The sequence below is a fragment of the Lygodium microphyllum genome, chromosome 10 (assembly GCF_053477565.2).
Source record: "Lygodium microphyllum isolate KBCC chromosome 10, Lygodium_microphyllum_v1.1.10, whole genome shotgun sequence".
Lineage (NCBI taxonomy): Eukaryota > Viridiplantae > Streptophyta > Polypodiopsida > Schizaeales > Lygodiaceae > Lygodium > Lygodium microphyllum.
The window spans coordinates 30699991-30720442 of NC_141144.1; the positions used below are offsets into that span (position 1 = coordinate 30699991).

Sequence of the window (20452 nt, forward strand, 5' to 3'; positions counted from 1 at the left end):
ATCACCTTAATAGATCCTCCAAGCATCTGGCAATAATACATGAGCATATGGACACCTATAGAAGTATAAGTGAGCTCCAAACATGGAAGAACAACTGCCCCAAACTTATATACAATAGGTCTACTATATTTAACAACAATGACAGAGGTTGGGATGCTCCAAAATTATACTCAAAATCACGTATCCAATGTTGAGGAAGTTTCCAAAGGACTTGCCAAGTGGATCTCAAGTATAAAGAGGCCTTGACAAGTGGGAAACAACCTAGGGAGAAGGAAGAGCTCAATGCATACCTCAGTGAGAAGAAGCAATGTCTACCATGAAACCTTGAGCTGAAGATTTGAATATAAAGCACGGGATGAATAAGCTCCTTGGATGCCCACTTTGATAGTAGTTGAAAGGTGAGTGAAAAGTGGAAGCATGAGCAGTGATGGGTAGCTATCACATGCAATGTATCAGCGTGCGGGTGTGTATACAATAAATGTAGGCAACTAGGCACATGCGGCCTTTAACCCCTAACAATTTCCAAGCTTATAAGCTTGGAAGAAGTTAGGAATGTGGAGAGCAACCAAAGAATCTTGAAATAAGAAGTGATGCTCTACCATATGACTATGCAAAACCATCTCTCCATAAGGAAAAGGAATCTGATAAAAATGTATGTGTGCCCTTGGATCACCATCCAAAAATCCCAAAGGATAGATGTGGCTATAACTTATAAATGAACTATCAAGTATAATCTATAACCTATTGAAAGTTGTGTTAGGGTATGAGCCAAGATAGAAAGGTGTTCGTAAGGTGAATGAGGGTGATTTATTCATCTCATTATGCATACGAGAAATAATTGAACTTATTACACATTACTATAGTGCTATCTAAGTCTTTTATGCACAGCCTTAGTGGTGATTCTTATATATTACTTTATTTAAATATTAAAAAGACAAAAAAAAGTATCTTGCACCTATCAAATTGAGTGGTATCTATGTCTTTTGTGCATAGTCTTAGTGGTTATTCTTATCTATTACTTTATTTAAATATTAAAAAGACAAAAAAAACATATTTTCTTTTACTTATTAAACTAGAAAACCATGAAAATAATCTTTCAAATCCTATATGTAAGGATGATATTTCACTCTCTAACTCTATTCTAATTTTTAGTATTATTAATATTTTTTAAAATTTCAATTGGCAACATCTTAGCCTCACACACACACATACAAGAGTTGGGATAAAGACCAGCAAAAGGCCAAGTGGGTACCCTTTATACTAGTGCATAATATACAATGAAAAGCGTACAATTGAGTACTCATAAAAACTTCTTGAGTGTTTTGCTCACACACACACACTACATTGACTCCACAACCTACGTGCATGTATCTTCTACAGTTCTACTACGAGAGGCATCTAACAAGGCTTTGTTGCATCTTCAATATATTTTGCACTAGCATGGGCAAAGATTGTTTGAATTTGATGGGTTGTTAGAACCGCATCAAACAAATTCTCAATTGTATGCTAATCCTATTTTAGAATATTAATATGCATATGATATACTAGAGCAATATAGAATTTGTGTTTCTATGGAGGAAATGTTGAATGATGAACAAAGAGTTGTATATAATGCACTTATGGATGTTGTTGTTGCAAACTCTAGGAATATATATTTTTTAGATGGTCTCAGTGGGTTTGAAAAGACATTTCTTTATGTGTTGGCTTGCTAGGCTATGCAACAATCATCTATAGCATTGGCAACAGTATCATTTGGCATTACTGCTTTGCTTTTGTTACGTGGTCGTATAGCTCACTCAATGTGTAAAATTTTATTGAAACTACGTAATTGATCCACCTGTAATATTCATGTTCAGAGTGATCTTTCTCAATTGCTAAGATAAATTAGTCTTATTTTATGGGATGAGGCTCCCATGATGCACAAATATGTATTTGAAGCAGTTGACAGAACTTTGAGGGATATTATGAGTTGTGATAAACCACTTGATGGAAAGGTCACTTTGCTTGGAGGTGATTTTAGATGTATCTTATCCATCGTGATGATAAAAGGCTCCCATGAAGAAATTGCCAATGCAATACTATGTTACTCTTATTTGTGGTAGTATGTCAGGGTGCTAAGCTTGCCTGGGAATATGTGGACATTAATAATTGATCATGTGATGGATATTGGGGTTCATTAGTTGGATTCAAGAGATAGGGAATGGAGTGGGTATTACAAAAAATTGTAATAAGTTATGTATTCCATCTGGCATGATGGCTAAAGAACACTCTATTGAAACCTTAATTGATAGTGTGTACAACCGAAGTGTTCATGATGAGAGAGTTTAGTGTGTATTTCAGCAAGCATGTTTTACTTACATCGTGGAATATAGAGGTGGCTTCTTTGAATCATCATGCATTGCAATTGATGCTAGGAGAGGTTATGTAGTACTATAGTGTAGATTCAATTGTAAGGATGGATGATAACTCGTTTTTGTACTCTATAGAGTACTAAATTACACTAGATCTTGGAGATAGATTTCCTCCCCATTTACTATTGCTAAAGATGAATGCACTTGTTATTCTATTTAGGAACTTAAATCCAACAAAAGGTCTATGTAATGGCATGTGACTAATATGTAAGCCATTCAATAAAAAGGTGATAGATGCTCAAATAATAACAAGAATAGATATAGGGGAACAAGTTTTCATTCCTAGAATCACTTTTATTCCTAACACTTTGTAATTTCCATTTACTATGAGGCTGATGCAGTTTCCTATTTAGCTAGCCTTTGCTATGACAATCAATAAGTCACAAGGACAAACTTTGTATGTCGTTGGTCTTTATTTAAAGGCACCCATATTTACACATGGACAGTCATATGTTGCATTTTCAAGGGTAAAGTCCTCATATTGTGCAAGAGCCTTGCTAGATGAAAATAACAAGGGCTATGAATGTCACAATGAACATTGTATACAAGGATGTGCTTCAGAAGGTGCAATGATGATTGCTTTTGTGCAGAGATGTACTTTCAAAAGGTGGAATGATATGTATTGATTTTCTGGAAAGATGTATCTATTGAAATTTGATGGCTTCATAGAGTCACTCCTTGGCACATATGTGAAATGTCCTTTGTGCCATGTTTGGTCAGCATATACTTCTTCAATAGTAATGGATTATTTCTCATAATATATTTAAATATTTACTTGAACTTTTCGATTCCTACTCCAACTTGGGCCTACTATCCAACTTCCAAGTAGTATCAAAAGGAATTGCAATGCATCTTAGGTGTAGTAACAATGCATGATACTATAAGAAGAATGCTTGCAAGGGTCATTGATTGTTTATATAATGATATCAATATTGAGATTTTACTTTTAGTTTTTATTGAGGTAGTACATTATGAATATACATAGTTTTTTCGAGTACATATGGGTGAAGCTAACCAGCATAAGAGGTTTCAATGATCTCACACTGATAGGATACCAAGGGGGTGGCCAAAGTATGAATTGAAGGACCTCAGTTGTTTTGTGACATTGCATCAAGCTATCACAATGCCTACCGAGTGATTTACAAATGTTAGACTAAGTATTGTTATTCTGAAATTAAATAATATTTGACGATTGTTAGATGTACTTATATTTACATTGTGGCTTTCTACTTTTTAAGGTACAAGAAATAGAGGAAAGACTATCATGTTCCCCATGCCATTGTCATCAAGAGACAAAGACTAGCGACATGACCTACTTTACTTGTCCATGCTATGTTGGAGAATGAAATTTTTCCCATTGATTCCTGGAAGAAAAGAATGGTCCATTTTGGTTAGTCCCCATGGAGCATTTTTTAATTTTTGTTCACATTTGTAGCATTTGGATAAAAATTGCATAGGCACAATCAAAGAGTAATGCTTTGTGGTTTGCTGATAGACATGAGGTTTGTAATTGTTTTTAGAATGTCGTATACTTAACTTTGTGGTGCAAATTTTTTAGTGATGTCTGAAACAAACTATGGTTTTAGGCTCTACTTCACATGTGTATGTTATCCTTGAATATAAAAATAAATCCTCAAAAAGAAAGAATTCCTCCTATTTGGCTCAATTGGAAAAAACGTTATTTTTTATTAATATTAAGAGTCTCTTTGTAATGCTTGGATACACTTAGACTTTGTGGTGCATTTCATATATCTTCCATTTATGGTATTTTTAATTGTAACATCCAAGGATCATATAGAGCTACTTCTAGATGTCATGCAAAGTAAGTACAAGTGCAAGCTTGTAAGTTTGGTGCATAAAAGGCATTACACACATGTATGAGTCTCTATACACCTAAGTTCAAATGCATGTGTAGCCTTTTATACATGCATATACAAGAGAGTGAGTGAGTGAGAAAGAAAAGAGAGGAGTGGTATAAAAAAAGGGAGAGAGAGAGAGAGAGAGAGAGAGAGAGAGAGAGAGAGAGTGTGTGTGTGTGTGTGTGTGTGTGTGTGTGTGTGTGTGTGTGTGTGAAAAAGAGGAGAGATGTAAAAAGGATGAGAGAGAGAGAGAGAGAGAGAGAGAGAGAGAGAGAGAGATGGGTCACAAACACATAAGAGGGACAAAAAGGAGAAAGAGAGGGAGAGGTGGAAAGGGGGGAGAGAGGAAGACATAGAGGTTGCAAATATACAAGAGAGATAAAAAGGCAAGAGTGAGAAAAAGGGGAAAGGGTGTGTGTGTGTGTGTGTGTGTGTGTGTGTGTGTGTGACAGGTAACAAATATGTGAGAGAAAATTCACAAAGAGAGGAGAGAGGTAAAAAGGGGTAGGGAGAGAGAGAGATTGGTAAGAAATAGTGAGAGAGATGCAAAAAACAGAGAAGATTGTGAGCAAACATGTGATTTCTTACAATCAAGGATACAAAATATGGAAAAAAGAGAGAAGATTGTGAGCAAGCATGTGATTTCTTACAATCAAAGATACAAAATATGCATTTTATATATCTTTTGTTTATGGTCTGGTGTAATGTTATTTCTAATTGTAACATCTAGGGATCATATAGAGCTACTTCTAGATGTCTTGCTAAGTATAGATACAAGTTTACAAGTCTGGTGCATAAAAGCCTCACTTTTTATTATATTCCCAAAAACAAGCACAACAAGTTGAATCTAAAGCCTATCAAATGCATCTTTCTTAGATACAGGGATGCATGTGAGATGGGGTATCGTTTTTGGGATTCACATGCTCAAAAGATCATCCACAACCATGATGTTATCTTCCATGCAAATACAATGTATATGAGACCAAGGCAGATAATAAAGATACATAGGGTAATCTTTCAAGAGGATTCTCATGTTATTGTACAACCAGTCCCAGTGAGATAACATGTTGCACTTGTTGATGATTAGTGAGCTAGGATTTGCATGTTGTGCAGGATCATGATGTTGGAGAGAGAGAATAAGTCGTACATGCCCCATAGCCAGTTTTGATATGCTTTGTTAGAGCTTCACATCCTCCTACTCATTATGAGCCCTCTATGGATTATGTCATGGTGACAAAATCTGTTAAACCACTTATTTATGAGAAGGCTGTGTAGAGGTGATTCTCACTCTTGAGAGAGGGCTTTGCAATTTGACTTTGATTCGCTATAGAATAACAATACATGGAATTAGGCACGTGATGGTAGCCTTATTATTTTGGTACTTAATGTTGATGATATGCTTATAGCTAGGAGTACACATGCTAAGTTAGATGCTTTAAGACTCAGCTCAAGATGAGCTTTGAGATGAAAGACATGGGATAGGCCTTACACATACTTGGTATGTGCATTACATGCAATCACTTTAAGGGACTTCTCTACTTTTCCCAAAAGGAGTGTATACACAAAGCACTTGAGCAATCCCATATGCAGGATGGTAGGCCTATTCAACGTCCTTTATTTTTTCATGTGAAGGTTAGACTAATTGTCAGAGGGTTGAGATGACCAAGGTTCCCTATGCATCCACAATGGGAAATTTGATGTATACCATGATAGCGACTTACCCTGAAATAGCGTTTATAGTGGGAAAGTGGGAGACATTGGGACATTGTGAAGGATATCATGAGATACATAAAAGGCAATGTAGATATGTGCATTTGCTAGGTAGCCAAGATGTAGGAGTCATGGTTTACACTAACTTAAATTATGCAGGACATATAGACAGTAGGAAGTCCACCTGAGGGTATGTGTTTACCCATACTAGAGGTGTTACCTCTTGGATATCTAGGATACAGAAATGCATAGCCTTATTTACTACCAATAGAGGACATGTAGACAATAAGTCCACCTTTGGGTATGTCTTTACCTATGTTGAAGGTGCTATCTCTTACATTTGCTATGGTAGCTGGGATGCAGGAGTCTTGGGTTACACTAACTCAGATTATATAGTAGAAAGTCCACCTCTAGGTATGCCCTTACATATGTTGGAGGTGTTATCTCTTAGATGTCCAAGGTACAGAAATGCATGGTCTTATCTACTATTGAGACTGAGTACATACAGCCATCATTGAGGCTTGCAAGGAGGCCCTACAATTAGGTTATTTGATTGCAACTATCGTTATGACTATGCTCCTATACTACATAATTCAAATTCGATGAGTACCATTCAGTTGACTCGTAATCCAATCTTTCATGTGAAGACAAAGCACATTGGGATGCACTGTCACTTTATTAGGAAGGTGATAGAGGACAAGTCCATTCAACTTATCAAGATCCCTATGAATACAACTTGTGTAGATCTGCTCACTAAAAGTCTCCTAGTGGAATGATATGCCTTCCCTAGGAGGTTGATTGACATAGAATGAGATTATATCTTTTCTCATCCTGTTGTACTCTACGTACATATTGTACTTTTTCTCTTTTTCTTTTACTCACAAATACACATTTTTCTTTAAGTAGGAGGTTGTTGGGGGTTAAAGGTTTTGTGTACCTAGCCACCTATATTTATTGTATATACAGATCCACACACACATACACTGCAGGTGGCAAACGCCCATCATTGGCACTTTATTCTTTATTCTTTTAGTAACAAATAGAATAAGGGAAGGAAGGTCACACATTGTGATTGCTAGAGTTCCCACACACCAATCTCTCTTCTTCTTGCTTAAACCTCCATAGCTCTAGCTCTCTTCTTGCTTCTGCTCATATTTCCACCTTCCACTCACCTTTTAGGAATGAAGGTTGATTGAGCTATTCATTGCAAGGAGAGAGGGAGCACCAAGAGGAGTGTTCTTTTGGTGTTAAAGCTAAGAAGGCTATGGTTTTGAGATTCTCTTTAAGCTTCCTTCCCTCGAGTACAATACAACTATGTGTGTAACAACAAGGAGAGCCTTAAAGATATGCAAACTTAGACAACACAATAGATGGATTGATAAGGTAACCAACCAAAATAAGCAATGATTTCATGTGGATGATCACAATGATCTAACAAGGTCATCAAAACTTTGATTATAGTGCACTTCAATTGGACCAACTTCAATTGCAAGAGAGAGTAAGGAGAAACGTGCACACTCTGAAAGAATACGTATTTGGAAGTTCTAGAATATCTATCTATCTTGGATAAGTTCTAGAAGGTGTGTACCCTTCATCTAATTAGTCCTTTCTCCTACTTTGATTTTGTAGAATTTAGTAAGGCTTACAAATAAGCTAATTACGTAGGAGAGGCTCAAGCATTCTAACAAATAATGGGAGTCACTTTTATCGTCAAGACTATGCAAGATGTGCCATCATGTTTCTCCCAAAGGTTCATACAAATGTGATGGTCATAGCTCACCTTGCCATCAAAACTAGAAGCAACAAAATAAGAGTTATGTTCTTAAACATGTTCTGACTTCCCTTTTATTAATCAAAGTGACAAGTGCTAAACACAAAGACATGAAGAAGACCATGTCCAACTAGGCTAATTGAAGATTTTGTGCATTCATTTTGCATGTCAATAGCATGCCTTATTGGGTTATCATTAATGGGCCCATGATAGCATGGATCCCTCTCCTATTCAAGCGAAAGATGACTAAGACAATCATTGTAGATGTCAAAGATCAAGATAAAAAGGAACAACTATATGTCTAGCTTTGGTGGTAGGGCTACATAAGCATAGTTTTCCCTCTCAAACTATACACACACACTGTCTAGCTTTGGTGCTAGGGTTGCATAAGCATAGTTCTCCCTCTCAAACCATATACATTGCCACATGTATAGAAAAAGGAATCATCAATTCTACAAGTCAAATAGTGGATATCAACAAAGCAAAGGAAAGAAAACACAAAATACACTAACATGTCTCATTGTGGGCACTAATTGGAGGTGGCCACCACATGCCAATATCAAAGAATAAAGATGGAAAATCACCTCCTCCCATATCCACGACCATCCCAAGCTCCAATATACCGATATATGTGGTTACTTGCTAATTCAAGAAGTACCCCAAACTCACCTCCTCCCATATCCATGACTATCCCAAGCTGTGATATACCTACATATGTAGTTACTTGCTAATTCCATTAAGTATCCCATAGTAATCGCATCATGATTGTTGCTACAATGATGATTAGTCCCTTATCTTTCTCCTCTAAAATGCCCCATTTTCTCAACATAAACTCACCTCCTCCTCCCATATCCACGACCATCCACAAGTGTTGAGATACCTATGTATGTGGTTACTTGCTAATTCCATCACGTACCCCACAGTTAACCCTTTACGATTGTTGCTACAATGTGATTAGTCTCTTATATCTGTCCTACTTTGAAATGCCTTGTTCTCTCAACATCCTCCAATGTCAATGGAGGAAGAAGTTACCAAAGATCCTCACTCCATTGATGAACAAGTAGACTCATTGGATCTACCAATGTTGACATACCCAATTGATACAACAAATGGCTGCTCAACAAACTGACTTCAAAGCATCGGCAGCTATACTCAATCGGCTCTCCCCCAATCCAAGTTGTTCTACTTGCAATAATCCATGAGAGGAGCATATCAACAAAAAGGAATGGTGTACACTTAGCAGCAATGAGCACACATGCCTTGAAATCCACTCTTCCACCTCGATGTGAACTATCACCATGAATACAAAGGATTCCACTAAGATAATTGTGCACTCTATCATCAAGAAAAGCCTCTCTTATCACTACAAGATTTTGAAAACAATTGTGTCTTCACAACTATATATCATATGGCATTAGCATAATATATCACACAGTTGCACACACCACATTGTCATTTGATTCTTCCAACCCACAGATAAACATACTTTTTATTGCATGAGCTACTGGAGTATGTACAAGACATTCTGTTAGATTCAATGCATGTCCACTCTTACTATCAACTTGCTTCACCAAATTCACAATGACTAACCAAGCACAGATACAATCAAATGAGCAGGAAAAAGACCTCCATACACCAGAACATGTGCATGCATGTGGCTCATTCATGCACGGGTGTATTACTCTGTAATTCACATACATGGCCACCTATCAGCTCATATCCCTATAACTGGCAGTTCCAATTTCACCCTTCCACCTTTTTCTCTAATTGCCTTAACACAAAGATGCTGATTTGGCTGTTGCTTGTAACACCAGTATACACCTACTCGTCTTTCAGACATCCACAAGGTACCGTAACCATGAGATCACAAAAACCACGAGTATTTAGGAACAGAAATACTGATGCATGTTTTGTTCATTTCTCCTACAGATGCTACTTAATAAAGAAATAATCAGTATAAATGATTTATTGACAAAGAGCCTATATTAGCTACAAGCCATCATTTTGGACCTCTCTCACTCTTACAAGCTCTAACAACTTAACATCTGATGACCTCAATGGTTGTTCATAATGGCTAAGAATTATTGAATGAGTATCATGCTTTCCATTCCATTTTCAAATTAACTACCTTGGATGTTATGTGAACTTCTTATTGTCAGTTATCATTCATCAATATCACGAGTGCACCAGACCAGAGTCTTTAACCTTTTCAACATATCACCACACTAACTAACATGAAAATTAACTTCTCAGTCTGCTCCTATCGACAAGAGTATGCATATCAACAAATTAATTACCATTTCAGTGAATATAAACACAAATTACTATGAGGGGTTTGAAAGCAAAAAGCCCCTAGATTTTTTATGCCCAATCCTGAGCAGCTTTACAAAGACATATAATGTTCCACATGACCAAAGTATCCATTTGAATTGCAACAACAGCCAATGCTTGCTAGGCTCAAGGTGTTTGTAACTAGGTAACGCTTGCTCATTTCTTTGTGATCTTTGTCTTCACTCCTCCTGCACAAAATCAACATATGCTCAACAACACAAACATATTCACATGCAAAATCAAACTTGAAAATGGTTTTCATTCATGCAGTTAAGCCTGCTAAAAACAGAAACTATATACAGAATGTAAAAGTAATGAACGAAACTCAGAGAGAATCCTTTGTATTGATCTAAACAGTGTCCAAGTTAATCTAGCAGCAATAAATCTGCCAGAATTCAGCTGTACACAAGATTCGAGTGATTTAAGTGCAAATAGTTCCAGCCAATGTCTCTGCCAAAGTGCCCAAAGCCAGAATTCAGCTGTGCACAAGAGTTGAGTGGTTGGAGCGCAAATGTTCCAAGCAAGGTCTCTGCCAATGTTTCCACAATCCTGACTGAATCACAAATGTGTTATGAAGTGAATGAATGGACAGCAATTGAGTTTGATTCTGTATCCTCCATACATGTAGGAGACAACTGAAGTCATTGCAGCATTTAAGACAACAAGAGAAATTGCACTTAGCTGGAACTTCAGGATAAAAGCAACACAACTTTATGTAATCTCATCAAATTCCACCTCCTTACATTGTCCTGTACTCAACATATGTGCAAGTCTATATAGCTGTTGTGTATGTTACACTTGGAGTTCAAATATTAGAAAGTTTTAGGCAGTATTACCTTCCACCACTTCAAACTGCACCTCTCTACTATGTTCCATATCCACTTGATACTCAAATCTGCATGCATGACAGATGCAATCAGTGGCAAAAATATACAATATCAGTTGCATAGATGTAATTTAACCACCTGTTGGCAAAACACACTTCCACTGGACCAGTAGCTAAGTTCCTTGTAGCCTCAACAAGCATCTCCACAATTTCTGTTTTACGCGTACTGGCAAGGAGACAGTCATATTCACTTGGTACGATAATAGCAAAGAAGTTGTCACTGAGTTCACTCAGATAAATCCGATCAATAGCAGAAAGAGAAATCCGTCGTTTAAGGTTACACCATCTGTTGTCTAGAGTATAGAAAGCACAATCTGTTATCACAAGTATCCGCCGCTTTATCTGACCGTCTCTGTTCACCTTCAGGATACTATCAGCAAAATGTACACGTCTGTCTCCTGCCAATATAGAACAACTGGAAGTTAGAGCAACAACTCATCATACAAAGAGAACACTCTTTCAGTTACATTAATACACAGTTACAAGCACCATAAAACCACCCTCCTCTTGGATGTGAGTATGCTATTCCAGATTGATCCTTCATTTCTTTTCCACTATGCCAAAACTTCGATGCTTTCCAATTCACAGTTTTGACATCCAACAAATGTAAGTTCCTCTTTCTTGTATACATGTGATGTGAGAATGCACCTGAACATTCTATGGAAGGAAGCAAGCCTCAAAAGAGATTATTGTTACTCCCAGAAGTCAATAATGACAGCAGGTACTTCATGACTACGAGATTTCCTTGATAATACAATGCTTTTAGGGCCAAACGTGGGTTAGCAAGAGCCACAGTCATTCCATACTCATATATGCATGTGGAAAATGTGGGTGAAAAGTGATAGCATTTCCTAAAACCTATAATCAATTTGAAATAACTTGTAACACCTATAGATGACTGAGAATCAGCCCAAATCAAGGTCCAAATATGTTATTCCTCCTGAATACACATGTTTATTCCTATAATGGGTGTAATGGAATAAAATTTGTTATAGTAAACTTGTATAATCCCTATACATAATCAATGAAGTCTAGATCAATGCTATCTAGTTGAAATTTTAGATCTTCCATTGCTCTACTTGTTGTACCTGTGGTGAGGGATATAATGGCATAACAAGCTCCCTACACATTTCTCCGAATCACCAAGTGCTATTTGCATCAATTATCATTATTGTATTGTCAGTAAGTTCCCTTAGTACAACCTTTTAGCAAAGTGGTGATCATTTCACATTGACAGTTGTCAGTTTCTCAGTAAACCCAACAGATACTTATTTTAAGGCTTCTTATAATAATGCTGCTCAGAACCCCTTTTTGGTGTACCGTTAGTAAGGATCCATGCCACTTCAATCTTGAAGGCTCCTAAATCACCATGAGCAGCAACAATGAAACCCATAAATAGGGCATGTTGTGGCCATTCATCTCCTCCCACCAATTCCTCTTCAGATCAGATTACCCACTCTATCTTCATCAGCTGAGTACCTTCCTTACTGCTGCCATAGCAATGATATACTCCAAAAATGGCCGGCCAGTAGTCATTATATCTACTGCCACTCTCCTTCATAAGCCAGCAACATCTTTCCTGATCATGGTGACCAGCTGACAGTCATTCCTGATCTGCATTTTTGCTGATCTAGTGTCCCTGCAGCTGCTGACATCACCTGCATCTCCCTCCAGGCTGCATTTTCGTGGCCTGATCTGGCCACCCAGCAGTCTTCAATCAGCTGCCTATTGTTGGAGCTCCCTACCTATCGTCTGTCACACTTGCATTCTGCCATGTTGAAGGTTATCATTTGGACACTCTTCTCAGCTGCATTTTGCAGCAGTCTGATCATCCACAGCAGGCAACTTTATTCAGGATTCAGTGGCTGCCCATTGGCAATCTTCTTGAGCATTCTATCCTCTGCAATCAACATCCATCTCAAAAGGAGGCAACCTATAAATAAGCAGAGAATCCAACCCAATCAGCCTATTGAAATGCACCAAGCAGCTCAACCTGCTGAAAATGCTGCCTAGACTAGGTGAATAAATCTTAATTATCCTTTGTCTTTCAATACTGCACCGTGATTGTGTCATCCAATATCTTCTCCTGGATGTAGTTGTCAAAAGTGAGGACAGCAATGGACACATGAGAAATTGCTGTAAGAGACTGCACAAACACAACAAACAAAGAGAAATGCTGCAAAGAACAAAGAACTCCAGAATTTTAGAGAAATGGAATCCATATTGCAAGCACAAGACAGTACAAACTCAGAAGACGAGTCACCAGCAGCAGGCACTGGCTCCCTCTCTCCACCATGGAAGCAACTGAGTGAATCTGGTGACTGAATGAGGAGGGAGCCGGTCTATAAATAGGCACTAGAAATACCAAAGCGGGTGACCAGTTTGGCACCCCAAACTCGACACCCAAAAACACCAGTCAGCCACTAAAATGCTAGCACCCAAAATCAAGGCAACCAATCTACAAATGCTGGCAGTAAAATACATATCTGCCCACTGTAATGCACAAACTCACACATGAGATGTCTAATCTGCTAACACCCTCTCTCCGTTCATGGGTAATCTAGCACAATACAAGATACAATGATACTGTCTTATCATAGTACATATAACAATAAGCCATAATACACAAATAGGAATATGGATACCCGAGGAGTGTGGATGATCAAGCTACCACCAAGGTGCCTCAGAAAGACACTAATGTCAATGGCAATCATACCAATCCTTGAAAACACAAAGTAGCCAAAGCCGCCTCTCATGCCTATCAACAATACCTCTGCAGTAGCATGCATGACCATAGATTCCCCGCCTTCAGCCACAGACCACCAAAGTGTCCCCTCATGTAACCTTTGACCAAGAACCAAGCCTGCTCTCTGTCATGAAACGAGTCTACAATGAACCTAAATGTCAATCCCAGCTCCAAGATTTTAATCTACCAGACTTAGTCAATGCTCATGGGAAGCCACATTCGAGGTCCATTACACCTACACATTGATGATGCTCGGATGCCCCACCTCCACCATGTCAAAAATAACAAGTATGCTTTGATACCATGTCAAAATAAGCAACAATACAGAGAGACAATACAATTTGCGAGGAGTAACATAGTGTGTACAGCAAACACTGAGAGAGAAGAGAGACTCTCAGCAATTCTCCGGAGGGATACAATCAAGGTTGTCGATGCATAGTTCACCTGAGAAGCACTACTGCCACGCATGAATACCGCCGCCACTAGCATTACAAGCAGCAACAGCACTAGTACCATGCTGCGAAGCTGTTGTGAAACACTATACTTCGCCATATGATGTAGACTATCACTCAATACACTATCTTTTTATTTTTTTCGTAAAAGGTAATTGTATTAATTACGAAAAAAGGTACAAGTTTACATGATTACAAGATACACGATGGTTGTACGCCAGCGTGTGTCAACTGTCAGTACAAAACCCGGACAGAGATACACAAGTCATGGCAAAAACACAGTGGCCACTGTGTATATGCTATGGAAACTGCCATATGCAAAAACAGTGGAAACTGCCGCGTGAGAGCATTCAAAGTGGTAGGAGTCCAAGGCAGCAAAGGTAAGAAATATGTGAGCATTGGCAGCATAATTATCTGAGCCACTTTGAGGCGAACATGGAAGGGCCAAGCTTGCAACTTCCAATACAGAAACTTCGTTGCCAATTTCTGTGAAATCCACTGTAGTAGTTGTTTTGGCCGAACATCAACACCCAAAGGGTACCCAAGATGCCTGACAATGGAACCACGGGGAATAACCTAGCCCTGCCAGCCCAGTGACTGTAAATCGGACTCCATGCAACTGAGAATGGCTGATTTGGAAGCATTGATACGAAGACCAGAAGCCTGACCAAAGAGCGTCCAGACATCTAATGCTTTGCGAATATTTCAATACACACACACACACACTCTCTCTCTCTCTCTCTCTCTCTCTCTCTCTCTCTCTCATGTGCACTATGCACTTGCTAGGACTGCCACATCATGCATAAGCCTCTATATATGGAGCATAGCTGGCCTGTAGTGCCTCATCCCACATGCAACTCTAGTTACTCAAAAGAACATGGTGATGATACACTAAATCATGCTATGAGTAGGAAAGCTAATACCATAGTTTTTTCATGCGGCAATCATATGTCATATGCAGACGGGTATAAAAATATGATTGGAATATGATTCAAGCCTTTGGGCTGAATCATATGCTGCCCTAATTTTCATATTAAAAAATAATAAAAATGTATATAACCCAGTATTAAGCTAACATGTTGAATAAAAACTAAAGTTTTATTATTTCAACAACTTTAGATTCTACAAAAGAGACATTGCAATCTCCCAATAAGTCAATGAATAATCAAGATTAAAGACACAACTTACAAGTTCACAACATTGATCAAGCAAAAAGATTTCAGATTTGATTTCGAGTCATTTGAGCCAAGACACAATTAAAGCACATCATGGCATAATAGTAGTCTAGATTCTAAACTATAGTAGAAGGCTAAAGCAAACTATATGGAAAAAAGATTACACATGACGATCATGGGCAAGATGCGCCCTTCTCATCCTCCTTCTCATCAAGGTCCTCATCCTTATCATTCTCCTCCTCCTCATCTTCCTGATCATCATTATCATAATCATCCTCTCTCTAATCAACAAGAGAAGCATTGCTTGTTGTAAAATTGGCATTATCCAACTCTTCTTCTTGCAATTCTTGAATTGCAAGAATCCTATCATCATCCTTTTCCTTATTAAGCATTTCCAAAGTAACCTCATTTTTTTCCCATCCTCTTTCTTTGATCTTAGAGACAAGGGAAGGTTTGTCTGGATATAAACAAGTTTCTTCGTATGCTTTGGAAGTAACTTGTTTCTTCTATTCGTATGTACCAAAGAGAAGGTACTCCAATACCTTTCGCAAGGAGATGCACAAGTACCTTGAGAAAGCATCTTAATTGCCAACTGCTGCAAATTGAGGTGTGCAATCCCCAAATGTTTCCCACCACTTTACCCCTTGGTGCATCCTCGCCCCATCCTTTGCAAGAGAACGTGCATATCCACCTGCCTCTAACTTCTACATATCCAATTCATCACATAAAACACCCTGCTTTGCTACATCATGAGAGTGTACCTCTCAATCACATTCATCCAACCTTCATACACTTCACTATCACCACTTGGATTCTTTTATCTCCATAATGGATGCAAAACATAAGCTGTCACATGTAAAGGTAAGTGTAACATATGCCATCTATCGACACAAAGATCCTTAACGGTTGCAATTTACTAGCATCCACACCCTCAATGCCCTGTATCTTCTCAATCATATGATCTATCCACTCATACACAAGCCCCATTGTTGCACCTTCCCTATCTGCAAGGCAAAGAACCTTTAATATAGGTGCACATATCTTCAAAATAATCCTTGCATCCTGCCAAAAAGCGAACCCTAAAATGATATTAGCCACTTGCATTGCTTTATCAGTGCAGCAAACTCTCTTTCTAGTTCAATCTTTACTCATAACCATACATCGCAGGCCATAATAGCATCTTCATCTAGTAAGTTTGCCAAAATGATAAACATGTAAGAAAACCTTGTTTAAGCTGCCTTTACTAGCTCCTTTGTGCTGAATTTGCGGTATAAAGCCAAGACTATATGTTTTCGAGTTATGAAAGTGACAATTTTTGTGGCATCAGTTAAATATAAGAGCAATCCAAGATAATTGGCCAATATCCTCAAAAAGGAGATCCAAGCAATGACAAGCACACCTAGTATAGAAAATGTTAGGCCATTGTGTCTCTATCAATTGTCCAGCTAGCACACAATTTGCTACATTATCCATACACACTTGCATTACATTTTCCGGCCCAACATCCAAGATTACATCTTTTCAAATCTCATAGATATACTCTCCTGACTTATATTGTCCACTTGTGTCTACTGCCTTCATGAACACAGAATCACATATGAAAGATACCATGACATTAATAATGGACCTACAATGAGTGTTGGACCGTCCATCACATAAAACACTGCATCCATATTTCTTCCACTCATCTCAAATGTCAAGCAACTCTCTATCAATGCATTTGACTTCATCATTAAGTTGCTTTGTTTGTGCGAAGCATGTGGTGAGAGGGGGGCTTGTAGCTTGGCCCAACTTCCCCTATTACTTTCACCATGTCTAAAAAATATGGACTCCTCACTTTCCAATAAGGAATGTCTTCAACATTAAAAAAACCTGCAAAGGGCAACATCTTCATTGTGCCTTGCTTGCATATTCCAAGACTTCTCCAAAGCTCCCTATGATTTGCCCACTTTTTGCTTCTTGGAGCTTAATGGCTGAACACTATATGAAGCAGAACCACTTGCACATGTAGCTGAAGCATTAGGGGCATTTGCACATGCAATGCTTGCCTCCTCATGTGAACCCTCTCCCAAATTAGCCACCGCAAACTCATCAATAGCTGCCAAAGGATCAACAAATCCTACTTCTAAATGCAATCATCGACATGTCTCCTTCACATGTGAAGGTGGCTGTGAGCATTTATCTACACCAAAACCTTTAAGCCCAAGAAAGTGGGCTCTTATGTGAGACACGCCTCCATCCCAAGTATGCTGACACCACTTGCATTTGCAAGTACATTGCCCCCTTCCACATTGCTTGATAGTTGTTACAAATTCCCACTCCGCTTTTTTCTTTCTTCCCATTTATGTCAGCCTGATGCATAAGAATGGGCATGAAGCTTCATCAGATGACAACATAATAACTAATCAATCTTGCTAAAATATCAATTTCAGTTGTAAAATCTGAAATTTCGGAGGTTTTTAAGCCAATACCAAAGGGCAAACGAGTTCAATGGCTATCTCAGCTTGTTAATGTCTAAAATTTCAGTTACTTTGGACTTCTAACAAGAAATTTCAAAGATTCTCAACCCAATTTCAGATATTTCAGACTTTGAACAATACATTTCAGAGATTGAAAGACCAATACTAAAGGGCAAAATAGTATTTCTGAATAATTAGAGAGTTTACTGGCTCTTAATGACTGAATTTTCAGAAATTTCACTCTTTTACTCCAGAAATTTGCAGGGTGCAGTAATCAGCCAGTCAAGTCTGAGACGAGAGAGAGAGAGAGAGAGAGAGAGAGAGAGAAGAGAAGCGATGGCGGACCTGTGGACGTGTTTACCTACCAACGGACGTGCTTCCTCTGACCAGCGGATGGGCGTTTCTACCTCGCGCGCTGCCTGAGCTCTTTTATCTGACCTGTGCAGGGTCCGTTCTGCTCTGCTCGAGCCCTGCCCTGCCTGCGAACAGCCGTCGACCTGCACTGCGAACAACCATTGACCTGCTCTGCGACCTGACACGCGTCCTTCCTTCCTGTGGTGCCCTGCTCTGCGACTAATCTGCATAAGGTCAACAGGTCCCTGTCAGGGTGCGCCAGAGAGAGAGTGTTTCGCTGCCTCTGCCTGGCCCGTTCCAGCCTTCCGCGAGCCCTGCCCCTGCACGCCTGTCATCTGTCGCTACCATTTCTGCTCTGCAATCAGAGTTTCGCCCAGATCTCCTCCTCATTCACAGCCCGAGTGAGGTGAAGGGTCAGCTCTGCCCCGCCTTGCGTGGCATGCCTTCACGCTTCCAGGCAGTACGCGACCTGCAGTCCTGTTGTCTGCTGCACACCCTCTGAGCGCCCTTATCCTGAGCCTGCGGACCAGAAATCTAGTACGAGTGCAAGCTGCCCCTGTGCACTGATAACGAGAGCAGACCTGACCCTGTATAGTGAAAGAGTGTGCAAGAGAGAGTGCGAGAGAGAGAGAGAGAGAGAGAGAGAGAGAAAGAATTCTGTGTTCAGAATCTGGGGCTGCTATGGCTAATCTGCAGGAATCTAATGGCATCGATATGGCCTTTCTCAATCAGCAGATTGGGCAAGGGAATGACAAAGACTTCGCCGATCCGGATGGTGATTCCTCAGCTGATGAACTCGGGCCATTGCAGGAAAGTGAAGAGATGGGCAAACATCATAGGATGTCAGATGAAGAACCGGTCTTGGGCCCGAATTCATCTCAGCTAGATTCATGTTTCCTGTTCACAGTCCAATGGTTCTTTACAGTTTATGCTGGCCACTATCAATCATCTTATGTCAGATTATGCTCATTGTAATGAGGATAAAGCTAATGCACTACCGGATGGGGAACAAGTAGTTGCAGTCATGGGAACCGACCTGGTTTTACAACAGATAGCTGCTTTGCATGAGGGCAGCCATATTTTATTTTACTGGAAGGACTCCTTTGATCACCCGAATTCGTGCTTGGCTACAGTCTATGCTTGCCAGTTTTGAACAATGCTCCGAAGATGTTTCAGGGCATATACAGGTCCCCCTAGTGGAAGAGATATATGATGGCCCAAAGGGGCTCTTTGAGGTTCTTTTTCGTTCTGCAGAAGTACAGGCTCTTATTATGCAACACATTCCTCTATTTATGGATGGGCAGTTAGTTCATGTGGTCCCTTGGAGACCCATGGCTGAGTTTCAGGAGGTGCTGAGACAAGCATGCCCAATTTGAGTAGAGGTGGTGGATTTCCCTCCGCATCTCTGGAGACCCCTCCCTCTAGTTTTGAGATCCATTGGGGAGGTTTTGGTAGAACCTCGGCTGGCTTCCCGCAATCAGAACAGGGCATATATGCTTTGGAATACAGGGAAACCCCGCCCAACGAAGATTCGCTTTGAGGTTACAGGGTTACAAACGTTGGTATATGAGCTGAAATGGGGTACTTTTGCATGATACTGTTTCCAATGTGGCCAGTTGGGCCATTTCATTTTGGAATGCGACAAAAATATGGAGGTAGGGCAATGCCCCATGGACCGAGATATGGAAATGCAAGACCATCTCCCTCAACAGATGTTTCAGAAGCCCCTGGCTGATCCTGAGCAGCTTTCCCAACATGGCCGTGATGATGGCTAGAAGGTCATTTCTCATGGTGGTGGGGAGCGTGCTTTGCTTGCGGATGGGTGAAATTTGCCTCTTCAAGAGGATTCCTACGTTACTGTGGTTCGTCATAATGCAAGACAGGGTTCTTGCCCCATTCCTACCCATCTTCCGCCACCCCCTATTACTCAAACCTTTCAACGTAGAGAAAAGGGGTTTTATATGAAACCCCAATCTTCGCGTGCTTCGGCAGTAGAAGATAAAAGGCCTTCTGATTTTGCTTTGCGATTCGATGCGCGTGGGAGGCTTGTGCCTCCTCGGGATGGTTTTCGCTCCCAGCAACAACGCTTCCCTTCCCATGCTTCCATTGCCGGTTTGCAAAAGGCAGATCTTGTTGATGTTATTTGAGGCGAAATGGAGAGATTCCAGGCTGCCAAAGCTATTGATGTAAAAGGGAAAGGAAAAGCGGCGGTTCATTAGTTCTTTTCATTTGTGATTCATCATGAAAATTGCTTTGTGGAATGTGAAAGGCATTTCTTCGGGCAGAAAACAGTATCGG

The 20452-nt window shown here is 39.6% G+C and overlaps 1 protein-coding gene and 1 pseudogene across 2 annotated transcripts in view; one reads left to right on the forward strand and one right to left on the reverse strand.

Moving 5' to 3' along the window:
- LOC148029847 (polyubiquitin-like) overlaps window positions 1–20452 on the forward strand; it is a 258440-nt pseudogene that overhangs the window by 154347 nt on the left and 83641 nt on the right.
- The window catches only part of LOC148029849 (myosin heavy chain-like protein), a 59813-nt gene continuing 49387 nt past the window's right edge, over window positions 10027–20452 (reverse strand). For both annotated transcript variants that reach the window (XM_087686166.1, XM_087686167.1), the window contains exons 3-5: window positions 11048–11366; window positions 10919–10977; window positions 10027–10270 (exon numbers count right to left, since the gene is read on the reverse strand). In XM_087686166.1, the coding sequence (XP_087542292.1) occupies window positions 10239–10270; window positions 10919–10977; window positions 11048–11366 (410 nt within the window). In that variant the 3' untranslated portion in view covers window positions 10027–10238. The remainder of the gene's footprint in view (window positions 10271–10918; window positions 10978–11047; window positions 11367–20452) is intronic.